The sequence below is a fragment of the Odontesthes bonariensis genome, chromosome 22 (assembly GCF_027942865.1).
Source record: "Odontesthes bonariensis isolate fOdoBon6 chromosome 22, fOdoBon6.hap1, whole genome shotgun sequence".
Lineage (NCBI taxonomy): Eukaryota > Metazoa > Chordata > Actinopteri > Atheriniformes > Atherinopsidae > Odontesthes > Odontesthes bonariensis.
This window is the reverse complement of record NC_134527.1, coordinates 25,372,145-25,384,891: the sequence shown is the minus strand read 5'-3', so window position 1 is coordinate 25,384,891 and position 12,747 is coordinate 25,372,145. Positions and strand designations below refer to the sequence as shown.

The following is a 12,747-nucleotide window of genomic DNA, read 5'->3' as shown; positions in this document are numbered from 1 at the left end:
AAAACTTTGTTGAAACCGCGGAAACGCCAACAAAATCTTGATGTGGAAGTTTTAGGAGTTGATTGTTTTTTTTAAAATTAGAAATAGAATAGAAACTACTTTATTCATCCCCCAGTGCGGGGAATTCAAAATTAGTCAAGTAGCTCAATTTTGTTTCTTTAAAAAAAATTTTTTTTTTTACAAAGATTGAAAATTAAGATTAGAACAATAACAACAACAATAACAATAAAAAAATGAATGAATTTGTGAAAAACATCAAAGTCAGCAATCACTGTTAAAATGCCAATTTTCAAAATTCAAGCCTCACCAGAATAGACATCCATTTAAGAGTTTTGGTCATCGTATGTATTTATTTTTTTTTTTTTGTAAAATGACCTAATCTTAAAACAAGCATAACCTGCTAAAATTAAACCCTGGAGAACTAAAAATCTTTTAACATTCCCACATACCTTGAATACAGCACCAATCGTCACGGCCATTGACCAATCAGAAACAATCTTAAAAGGAAACCAGGCGGGTCTTTTCGTAACGGAGTCATCTGAGCAAAAACACAATATAAAATCGGTTCTAATAGCTCAAACTTTACATATTTGTCAGGTAGGTCATGGCTTTATATAGTTGACACACATGAGCTTTTCAAGTTCACAGTTAGTGGTATTTTTTTGATGTGTTGTGGCTGTGGACTGATATTTAAAGCGTATAGTTAGTTATGTTAGCACCCTGAGCTAACCTTGTTTACCTACTGTTAGCTTTAGCTCGCTGGAGTTTAAGGACAGGACAGGTGAACCTGGGGGGGACAGAGCTGCTGACAAAGAAGCTGAAAGTAATGTTCATTAAGTTAACTTGAAAAGTAACTTAGGCCTATTTTGTGTTAGGTTTTGGTTGATAAGCCCGATCAGGAACATTTTAGTATTGGTTTCACTTTATAGTAAATGTTCTGTGTCAAAGGTCGCGTTTGTCTTCAAGACTTTGGACTGTGTTTATGTGTTTATGGACTAATTTAGTGTCTCTGGTTTGGTTTTACTGTAGCGAGAGTAGATGGAGGAAGAGCAGAAGTAGATTTTCTGAAGGTGACAGTACATTTATGAAATCAAATGAGACTTTTATCTTAGCGCTCATATGAAATCGTGATGAAAGGAAACACAAAAACATATGTCCAGTAGTATTTACAGTTATGGTGATTGTGTGAAGGTCTGATGTAGTGTTCCAGCCCGTATTTTAAGACTGGCTTAAAAATGTGTCCACAAATTAAACCTGTATGCATGTAAAGTTGAATCTAAAGTTTTAAAACCTCTCAGTGTAAAAGTTAAACTGGAGTCATAGGATAGTCTTCAGGGCACCAATGTTTTCTTCCTTAGAGCCAAAAAATTTAGAACACAAACATTTTAAAATAATTTTAAACGACCATGAAGATTTATCACTGTTTTCTGAACTTGAATCAACCAAACGCTCCTATGATGACACCTCAGTGTTTATAGCATGTTGCTGCTAAACTCATGTGCACTGATTGGTTAAACACTGGAATATAACTGCTGATAAAACCAAGCTCAGTGTGTAGATGTTTGTCTTTTAGCTCCTTTGAGGAGTCTGATGGGTTCAACGTCTCTGGGAGCAGAAACTGTCCAGTAGCATCATGGCCCTGCAGGAAGAGCAGCCTGAGAAGTAAGAGCACTCATTTTACTCAGATATCAACCTTTTTATGTCATTATTTCTCATATGTTTAAATGTTTTTCATTTACAGCTTTACTGATATTTTCAAAGCTGCTTAAATATTTTTTAAAGATATTTTATAGACCTTTTATCACCATAAACTCTAAATATTCTTTCTAAAAAAACATCTTTGAACATCACCATATTATCAGTTATGTTGACAATATCTTTTGGATCTTTAAGAAAGTTTAATGGATTAAATCTAAACATTAATTAAAACGAATTCTAAATATATGTTGAGAATGTTTTCCTGATATTTAAAGACATTTAATCAACAGTTAGAAGGTGATATTTTTGGACATTTTACTTATTGTTTGACTGTGTTAGGGTTATTACATACATTCCATTCCATTATTATTATTCACATCTGTTCAATTATTTTTTACTAATTTTACCAGTTTTTAAGAGATTAATGTTTTCAGCCATCCATCCATTTTCTATACTCACTTAATCCAGCTCAGGGTCGCGAGTCTCGCCCAGCTGCCATGTACTGGGTGGGCACGGCTGACACACAAGGTTTTGGACGATGAGAATCCAGAAAACCCAGAGAGAATCCTCTTGCTTCCCACCACACGACCCTGCAGTCTCTTTATAAATTTGTTAAATGATTTTCAGAAATGTTGTTCATCATATAAAAATATCTGACAGAAGTATTGTAAAGAAAGATTCTAGATATAAATAGAAAACATGTATCATACATTTTAATTATTTTTTAGCTTTCTGGCTTTTTCTCATCTTCTGCTCCACAGCTTGTGTTCTGGTCGGACCCAATATGTTAATGAGTCTTCATCACAATGGGCATCATGCAAGAACATTTTCGTATTTTTATTCTAAATTTCTCTTACCTTTTTCGTACGAAGGTCTCGTACAAACACGCCACGTCAGATTCAACAAATGCTCTTAATTTGGGAAAAAGTGTGTAAACGAACTGTGTAAATGGTGAATGCCACCCGTGCGTATTTAAGGGCACGTGCACGAGGATAGTAGATTTGCATACTCCACGCCCAAAATGATACCATATAAGGCTGCGCCTCCTCTCTCCTGTGCCAGGAACTGAGTGTTGAGTCATGAAAACGGCATCAAGGCGCAAAATAACAATTTTACGGGCTCTGAGATTGAAGTTCTACTTTCAGAGATCCAAAAAGGAAAATCTGTCATTTTTAGCTGTGTCAGCAGGGGAATTACAGGACCTGCTAAAGCGAAGAAATGGGAAGCAATTCCGAGTGCTGTTAATTCTGTGTAACCTGTAGTGTCACCGAAATAAAAAAGAAATGGTTTGATATTAAAATGGCTTACAAAAAAAAATGTCTCGCCATTACCAGGCGCTCGATGACTGCAACTAAAGCCGTGCAATCAGTTGTTACCTCATCATGATGGCACTTTGATGGGGCGGTCCATGAGGGGGGTCTTCTGGCACCACACCTTCTGGTCTGCCTGGGCTGGTTCAGGTGGAGACCCTCGTTCATGGCAATATTGTGCAAATCTGGCATGCTTTCTCTGGGCTATAGTGCAGTTTGCCCCCCGCTGTATCGAGACACACCCACCTGGCCTTCAGCTCAGTGCGCTCCCCGACAGCACGGGTGCTTTGATGCGTATATATGTGTAGTCTAGTGCTCCGATTATGATTGGCAGTCCAGCCAAGGCATGAAAGTCCCTCTTAATTTGTACTTGTTCGGCAGCGGTGAATGGGAATTTGATGTTTTCAGTGCAATCTGTTGGTTTTCTTAGCTAGGAAATTGTTTTTGAATTGGCTCTATATGAACGAATTGGATTATTTTATGAATTATGATTATTATTAATTAATTGAATTCCAATTGGCTTGAATTGGACTTACTATCTAAGTGCCTTGAGATGACATTTGTTGTATTTGGCGCTATATAAATAAAAATGAATTGAATTGAATTGAATTGAATGTACCATGGGTGATAAACTGATGAGAGTTTTGATGACCAAGGGGAGCGCACGACTCAAAGAGGACTGGGACACCCCCGATCTGTCTCCAATCTCCCTCTGAAAGGTTCATGTGGCCAAAAATCCAAGGGTGGTGAGGACCTGGACGTGTGGTGGAATTGGGCTTGATCTACATGTTTCTCTCTGGAGTTGTGGCTCTAGCAAGCTGCATATTTGCAGCAGCACAGTCCTTGGCAATCTAAATCGCAAAAGTAGCAAGTCAGCCGCTGGTTACGCTTCCCATTGACCTTGTTATATACAGAGTCAAATTAACCTTCAATTTGTGCACAATTTAAGTCAAACAGAATAATGTCAGCATCATTATCGGGTAAAATGTATATATTTATTTATGTTTGCTTCAAAGTAATTAAATATACAATCCATTAGTCAAGCAAACTTGATTGGAATAACAGCGGACTATTTTACGAAACTCCTACGACAGGTCTGGATCACTCGTGAATTCTGTTCGTACCTGAAAGAAAATGTAAAATACGAAAAGATTGGTGAATGCGCAAATTCTCTTAAATCCCTCGTACGCACGACTTAAGAACAAATCTGTGCGTACGAACGATTGTAGCATGAGGGTCAATGTTCCTTGATTCAGAAGTTGTCATTACAGCGGGTGTTTCCAGCCTCTCACCCATAGCAGCTGATCGCAGAACAGATCAACGCTTTATTGTTCCTGTTTTCACAAGCAGTGTGTGTGTTTCTGTGTGTGTGCAGACACTGCTGGGTGTGTTTTGCTACCGAGCGGGACGACTGCAGTGCGGAGTGGGTGAGCCCCTGCAGGTGTAAAGGCTGCACGAAGTGGATCCACCAGTCGTGTTTACAGCGCTGGCTGGATGAGAAGCAGAAAGCGAACAGCGGAGCAGCCGTCAGCTGCCCGCAGTGCGGCACCGAGTACCACATCATCTTCCCCAAGATGGGTGAGTGCCAAGTTAAAGTAGGGATGCACCGATACTGGTATCGGGCCGATACTATTCTAATATACTCGTACTCGTTAAAGTTAGCCGATACCAATTTATTACATGAAGACCGCGATCATACGGTGTCCAAGTCCTGGGGCCTCATGTACAAAGACTTGCGTGGATTTCCTACTGAAACATAGCGTACGCTCAAACCCAAATGACCTCCAACGTCGGATGTACGAATCTGTGCGCACGCATCAATCCAAGCACATTTCGTTTGTACATCCCAATCAACGTGGAATTGAGCGCACATGTCGGAGCACCCAACTCCTACCTGTCCACGCCCCTACTTAAATACACAAATCATATTTAAATGAGCCATGCACCTGCGATTCCCCTCTGTGTACGGTCAGAAAATAAAGAAAAAAGAATGAATAAGACGGAAAAAAGAAGAACTTCACGGAAAGCGAGATGTCTGTGCTACTTTCTGATGTGGAGGCCCGCAAAAATGTGTTCTTTGGCACGCTGTCCTCCGGCATAAGCAGCAAACGCAAGAGGAGTGGGTGGGAGAGCCTGTGCGAGGCTGTTAATGTTGTGGGGTCAGATAAGCGCACACAAACAGGTGAAGAAGAAGTGGTCCGACATTAAGGTGGATGTGAAGCGGAGACTGGCTGCCCACCGCCGCAGTGTGGCCAAAACAGTCGGGTGGGGGGGTGACCGACTCTGTTTGAACAGAGAGTCGGCGCAACTATGGGTGAAACTGCTCTCTCTGGGGTGGTGGGAGCACATGTGGGTGACTCTGATTACCCCCAAGCTAAATACTGATGTTTTTGTGTAACTCACAACGTGTTCATACAGTAACGTGCAGAAGTGCTCTGGGGAAAAAGTGAGGCTGATTGAGACATTTCACACTTTACGCACTGGGTTAAAAACATTTGCCCACAGAGACGATCAGGGGCTTGTTAGAAAGATCTTAAGCTGAAGTTTAACCAGCAAGAAACAGCAAGAAACTCACTTTAACCACCGACTATGATGCTGTGAAGACGGGATAGAAATTGGGGGCGCACATGCTCAATGCACGTCACAGGGAATAATATTAGGACAATTACACAATAAAGTTACTCACCAAGAAGCCAACCATCACGCACAGTGCCACCTTGTAGTCTGTTCCCAACGATGCTGTTACTCAGAATGTATGAATCGTGTGTTGAACCAGGCCACCTCGCCACAATGTTGGTTAATTGCATTTACACATCACGTGATCTTACATCGATCGAATGAAAATGTTTCCTGTTAACATACAAATTCATCATGTGATTGCGCTTTTATAGCAATGTGTGCGCAGTCGATAGCTCCGATTACGAAACCGGCTCTCGCTTCAAATTGAGCTTTAATGTTGGCCTGTTGGGAATTTGATATACCTGGCTGAGATGCGGATAATTCTGTCCCATGCTACTGGCATGGCTCGGGTCAGGGTAGACTGGAACAGTCCCAATCGGTTGGCCAGCTCCCCCTGTAATGCCCCGGTTGCTATAGGAACCCCAGTGTGCACATCACTTGTGAGCACAGGCAGCGCATGGCTCCTCGCTGTGTTGCGCTCTAACGCCGGCCGCAGCTCTGCGCACAGTTCTAGGAGGATTTCCCTCAAAACAGCTAATGAGTCAGTCGCCATCATATGCCAGAAAATCCTCTCTGTCTAGTGAACACACGCTCTCTTCAAATTGCACCATTTGCAAAGTCTTCTAATACTGCTAAAGCAGCCATTGTTTTTAATGGTATGCATTGCACCACTTTGCGCTGCTTTTGTATCCACTCGTGTAACTGCAGACACATGGGTGCGTTAATTGTTAATCAGTATTAATTGTTCATCTATCTCAAATGTGCACATCACTGTCTGAGGACTAATTGTTTTCACATTTATTTATTATAACAGTTTCCCAACATCACCTTAGGTGTTGCCAAAGAATCAACAGCTGTAGAAAAGTGCGTACGCCAGCCCTGAAGTTGGCATGAGGCACCGCACATTTCCACGGTCTTTTCACTCTTAATACATCTGATCGTTGACGTGAAAAGGTGCGTACGCCACTATTTTGTGCATATGGTTTGTACATGAGGCCCCTGGTGTGCCGTGGGATTTTGTGACAACCATACGTTATTATTGGAATATACAACTACACAAAAATAATAATAATTATTTTATTTTTTTAAGTATTTTTTTGGTCTTTTTATGCCTTTAATGTTAGGACAGTTTGAGAGAGACAGGAAGCAGGGGGCAGAAAGAGGGGAAAGACACGCAGCACGCTCGGTGCGGGAATCGAACCGGGGCCAGCTGCAGCGAGGACTGTAGCCTCTGTACATGGGGCGGCTGCTTAACCCACTACGCCACCGACCGCCCCAAAAATAATTATTTTTTGATTTACCATATTAGTACTTCGTATGTACTCGTTTCATAATACAGAGGAAAACTCTGTTCCTAAAAAAATTATTTAAAAAAAAATTAAAAATCCTCAGAGAACCCCATATCTCGCTGTTAACACAGTTGTGCAGGTGGGAATTATGAGACTGACACATCAAAAGCTGAAGGACAACATTAAAACAGAGAAACACTCAAGAGGGAAAATGGAGAGCTTTCTTGTGCGGAGCAAACCACCAACCACCAGTGCAGAGACTGCTGACAACCCACCACCGAAAGCAAAGAGAAAAAAACTGTCATCTGAAAGTATCATGAAAGTTACGCCCCGTCTTATGGCTTCAGTTGGGCCGGGGATGTCAGCAATCCTCAGCCCGAGTGCGTCCTGTCGGGAGAAGTTAGCTAATGCTAACTTAACTGCTAGTTAGCTAAAACTTCTGCATCGAACTACCCAAGCATCTCCCACCACGCGATTGAGCATTTTCTTCTTTCCCCACTACCTTCCTGTATGAGTTGGCGTTCTCTTCTCTGGTTCACATGAAGAACAACAGGAGGTCACGGCTCTCTGTTGAACAGGACTTGCGAGTGGCCCTCTGCTCAGTGCCACCAAGGGTTAAAGAGATCTGCGTGCCCTGACAGGCACATGTATCTCACTAATTTGTAAGTAGGAAAAATATTTACAATAGCACATGTTTCACTGCTGATTGCTGAAATGTTGCATTGATAATTTGTAGTTTAGGACCATGGACAATGCAGCTTCCTTGCATTGACAGTTCTCTGTGCTGAATTTCTGCTGAGTTTCCTTTGCCTCATTTTTAATTTTGTGACCTGTCTGGTTTAAATGAATGTGTTGCTGCTTTGATGAAGCCTAATTTGATAAAGTTTCAAATTAATTTTTGAAATATTTCGTTAATGTCTTTGTCACATTGTATTTGGCATTAGTAAATAATAATGCACATTTACAGATATTTTACATGATATGAGTGATAACACGTGTTATAAGGGCTATTTTGCACAATAGGTGTGCCTTGGGCACAAAAAGTTTGGGAACCACTAGACTAGTGAGACTGAAACCTGTCTTCCAATTCATTGCATTTTTTTGGGGTAGAAGTATCGGCATCGGTACTTGGTATCGGCAAGTACTCAGATCCAAGTATCGGCATCGTATCGGTTTGGAAAAAAGTGGTATCGCTGCATCCCTAGGTTAAAGGTTATCAAACATCTCATGTTAAACACAAAGAAAACTGTTTGTAAGTCTGACTTCAGATATTTTGGACAGCTCAGAAGAACACACCTTCATCCTCAGACTGATCTTGTCTCTTTGCTCCCTCAGGCCCACTGGTGTACTTCCTGCAGCAGGTGGACAGAGCTCTGTCCCGGGCCAGTCCCTTCGCTGCAGTCGGGGTGGTGGTTGGGACGGTCTACTGGTCAGCAGTCACATATGGAGCCGTGACGGTCATGCAGGTGCACAGAGCTAAATCTGCACAGAGAACACTGAGCCTCCACCGTGCGCAGCCTCCTCACCTCCCTGTGTTTCCACCTGCAGGTGGTGGGACATAAGAAGGGTCTGTACGTGATGGAGCGAGCCGACCCGCTCTTCCTGCTCATGGGTCTGCCCACCATCCCTGTGCTGCTCGTCCTGGGAAAGATGATCCGCTGGGAGGATTATTTAGTGAGGCTGTGGCAGAAATACTACTACAAACGCAAGCTCCCGCCAGGCATGTCAGCACACTATTATCACTCCAACACGGCAGTCACATCACTGGCTTCTTCATCCTTCATCTTTTTTTATACTTCTTCCTGAATTCACAACTTTGAGATTAAACTGAAAGAAATGTGCATTTCTACCTCTGCTGAATCACAAAGTCGTAACAGTCAAAATGTAAATTTGACAAATTAAACTCAATAACCTTTGAAGTACTTTATTCCTGTGTGAGTGAGCATACAGTACCTAACTAAGGTACTAAGCATAGTTTTATGCTTAGTTAACTAGATAACTGCTGATGAGAATTTGCTGTTATGGGCTAAACTAAAAAGTAAGAGTTCCAACTTCCCACTTTTGAGATACAGTGAATGCAGCACGGTGAAACTTGGTCGAGATGAAGACGAAAGGGACAGAAATTCTGCTCTGAGCTGTTACTGGGATGTAACGGCACCATGCAAACATAAATGAGATGTTTTAAGACCTGTACGGATCCGTCTGGGTCTTAAAACAGATGGATCGAGGTTTTATAGTTCAAGCTTTAGATATCTGTCAGGTAGGTTGTGGGTTTATGTCCCATAAACATTCTGTGTTTACTCCAAAACACAGAATTCAGAAAGAAAAAAATAAATGAGATCCCGAAAGTATTCAGCAACATTACTTACAAAGTAAAATCTGCAAATGTTTTGTGAAACTCACAAATATGAGGCTAAGATTAATAATTAGGATTATAAAACACTAATTTTCCACTATGTGTGTTTTTTATTAAAGCACACAAAGATGTCAGAGAACCAACTTTCCTTTAGTCATGATTTTTTTTGTTCCTTCATGGCAGGAAATAAAAGCTTAATACTAAAGGGCTGTAAACGTATTGAAAACACTTGCTGACTCTGCAACATTAAAGCTGCAAACATCCCAAATCTCTGCAGACAAAAATGTTGTTTTATGTTTTAAGTATTGATTAAAGATTTCAGGCCCAACATTTCGCACTCAGGAAATAAAAATACTTGTTTTATTATATTTTATTATCACTGTTCCTTTTATCTCCAGAGATTTTCCAGCTTTTGTTTGATTTAAAGACCACTTTTATTAAACAGCGACAGCCTTTCAAATGGGAACAGGTAACGGCCGGTAAACCTGTGAGAAAGACCAACAGGTTAAAGTTAAAAACATGTTTTTTCCTGATGATAATAATTTGGATTACAACTAACATGTTGAGTGTACTGCCCAGGAAAATTATCTGATTGTTAAGAGTTGATCAGCTAGCATTTTAGTTTAGATTTTACTGACCATAAATATAAAAACAAACTGTTTCTCACAGTTTTGGGTTCATACTGATGTAAAAGAGTTTCTGACTAACGAAGGCTGTGTGTGTCACCTCAGCCAGCGGCGGTTACCTGCCCCGCGTGCCCGCTGACGGAACCGGCGCTGGAGACCACCTGTCTGTGTCCAGGACTCTGTGTGGAGCGCTTATCTTTCCCTCCATCGCCAGCCTGGTGGGGCGGCTGCTGTTCCGACAGGTCTCCTCTAACCTGCAGCGCACTGTTCTGGTGAGTAGAAACCACATGACATTTGGAACAGACCACTTTTATTTCAGACATGAAATACCTAATGTTTCCATTCAATTCAATGCAGTTTTATTTATAAAACACCAAGTCGCAACAATTGTCATCTCAGCGCCCTTTAAAGATTCAGTCCAATTCAAGCCAATTACAATCCATTTCTTTTTTTATACAGTCATGATCCAATCAAATCAAAATAATTCAATTTCAAATGAGTCCAATTCACACAGAGTTCATTAAAAACTAGCCTAGCTAATAAACCAAAAGATTGCACTGAAACTTCTCTTTGATCCAATCCCCCAAAGCATTTTGGATCAGGAGGCTTTTCAGAGAATATGTGGGACAGCCCAATAATAAAGAATTAAAGTAGTCCGATCTTGAATAAAACAAATGCATGGACAAGTTATTCTGCATCATTCTGAGATAGGATGTTCCTGATTTTGGCAATATTACGAAAGTGAAAGAAGGCAGTCCTGGAAACCTGTTTTATATGTGCGTCAGAGGACAGATCCTGGTCAGAAATAACTCAAAAGTTCCTCACTGTAGTACTAGAAGCCAAGGAAAGACCATCTAAACTAAAGTTTTCTGGATAGAAGAAAGAACTTCATCACTCGCAGGCTGAAACGACCTCTGTTTAAAGTTTCATGCAGATTTGTTCATAACTGTTTGAGTAATCCTGCTCACAAATAAACAAACTAACCCTGAATCTGATTTAATTTGAAACGAGTTGATGGTGTTATATGATCACGAGGAGTCGGTTGGTTAGATTATAACCGGGTGAAGCTAAGTCTCAAGAAAAAGAGGACTCCGTTTTCTGGGCGTTTTCTGCTCGTTTTCTGCTCGTTTGGCTCTGTTAGCTGAATTTTTTACTATAATATAATAATATATTAATATATATCCATCCATCCATTTTCTATACCGCTGAATCTGTCGGTCGGGTTGCGGGGGGGCTGGAGCCTATCCCAGCGGTCAATGGGCAAGAGGCGGGGTACACCCTGGACAGGCCGCCAGTTATTAATATATATATATACTATAATATAATATAATTTCACCTCCAAACAGGACAGTCGAGGTTGGATGTAGAGAGAACTGAAAATGGTGCCTCTAAAACTCACCAAATAGTCACATTTACAGAAGCTGTGGTTCTGGGTCCAGTTCTGATGTTTCATTTTATGTTGCTGTCCTTTTGTTTGTCCTTTTTTGAACTTTTCAGCCACACCTTCACTAATCTGTCCAAAATAATGTGCGTAAAGCCCAAAACATCCTTAGAGATACCAAAAGAAAACAGAAAAGATTGAATGTTTTGGATTATTTTACAAACACTGGAATCAAAAGTTGCTATGAGTGTTAAATCCATGTTAAAGTATCTTTATTGTGAGGAATGCACACCAGTAACTTTCTGTAAATCCTTTTTGGATTAATGAATAAACAGTGATGTGTTTTGGGGTTCTGAGCTTTAATAAATTCTGATTAAAACCTTTTCTACTCTCATGTTCTCTATGTGACGAACATCAGTTATTCCACACAGATATGATGGAAGAACCAACTTATTTTTGCTCCATTTTATTTTATTTTGAAGGAGACGTGTTTCTCTTTTGACAATCAGCAGCCTGTCAGAAGTTAGAGGATATGTATGAGTGTTTCTGTTAGGACACTTTACTTCTTGTCATGTTTCCTGTGTTTAAGTTTCATCCACTTGCGTCCTCCATCTCAACAGGGCGGCATCGCATTCGTGCTGATAAAAGGTGTGTTGAAGGTGTATTTCAAGCAACAGCAGTACGTCATTCAGGCCAACAGACACATCCTCAACTATCCAGAAGGACAGGGGGACGGACAGGCCGAGGGCGGGGAGGACGACGCAGAGGACAGCGGGAATGAATGACTCAGAAAAGCAAAGACTTGGGTGACGGGGAGGGGATTTTAACTTAAACACATTGTGGAGGCAAGGTGGGTGCTGTTCTTTAAAGGCGTGATCTGTTAAATCCTGCACTGTATAATGAGCTGACCACACTGGCGGTCCTTTGTTGCCTTACATTGAATATATGAATTAAACATGAAGCGTTGCCTTATCTACTAACACTGAGCAACTTCCACCTCAGCTGTAAAAAATCTGCTGGTGCATCTGTGTGTTTTGAGGGTTGGTCAGACAGCTGCAGGTAATAATGACAACCTTTTCTCTGTTTGGTGACTTAAACACTGAGCTGTGATTAAAGGAAGTCTTTGTTGCTTGCAGCTTCACGAATCCGTAACAAACCTTGACTTTATTGGGTTTAGTTACTTCAAACTGTTTGATAAAGCAGAACTTTAAGCTACTAAGGTAGAAAAAGAAAAAGGAAGTGTGTTGTGCATGCACTGAAATGACGAAAGCTCCCTACAGATTCACCCAAAACTATCTGTTTGATAACCTGAACAGGAAATAATAAAAAGCTTCTTATTTTTATGTGTTACCATGACTTAAAAGTCATTCTTTTGGGCCTGTTATCATCATTTTTAACCTGCTGCTTC

General features: G+C 40.9%; 1 protein-coding gene across 1 annotated transcript; it reads left to right on the top strand.

The window, feature by feature from the left end:
* Window positions 1-504: 504 nt before the first annotated feature.
* On the top strand, window positions 505-12,689 carry marchf5l (membrane-associated ring finger (C3HC4) 5, like). The gene is made up of 7 exons (XM_075456231.1): window positions 505-597; window positions 1,574-1,662; window positions 4,384-4,586; window positions 8,312-8,442; window positions 8,525-8,696; window positions 10,064-10,230; window positions 11,960-12,689. The coding sequence occupies exons 2-7, from the start codon at window positions 1,634-1,636 to the stop codon at window positions 12,122-12,124; spliced, it is 867 nt and encodes a 288-aa protein (XP_075312346.1). The 5' UTR covers window positions 505-597; window positions 1,574-1,633; the 3' UTR covers window positions 12,125-12,689.
* Window positions 12,690-12,747: the final 58 nt, after the last annotated feature.

Coding starts and splice junctions, on each gene's coding strand:
- marchf5l (XM_075456231.1), top strand. CDS start 1,634: ATGGCCCTGCAGGAAGAGCAGCCTGAGAA. Junction 4,587..8,311: donor CATCATCTTCCCCAAGATGG/GTGAGTGCCAAG, acceptor TTGCTCCCTCAG/GCCCACTGGTGTACTTCCTG. Junction 8,697..10,063: donor CAAACGCAAGCTCCCGCCAG/GCATGTCAGCAC, acceptor GTGTCACCTCAG/CCAGCGGCGGTTACCTGCCC.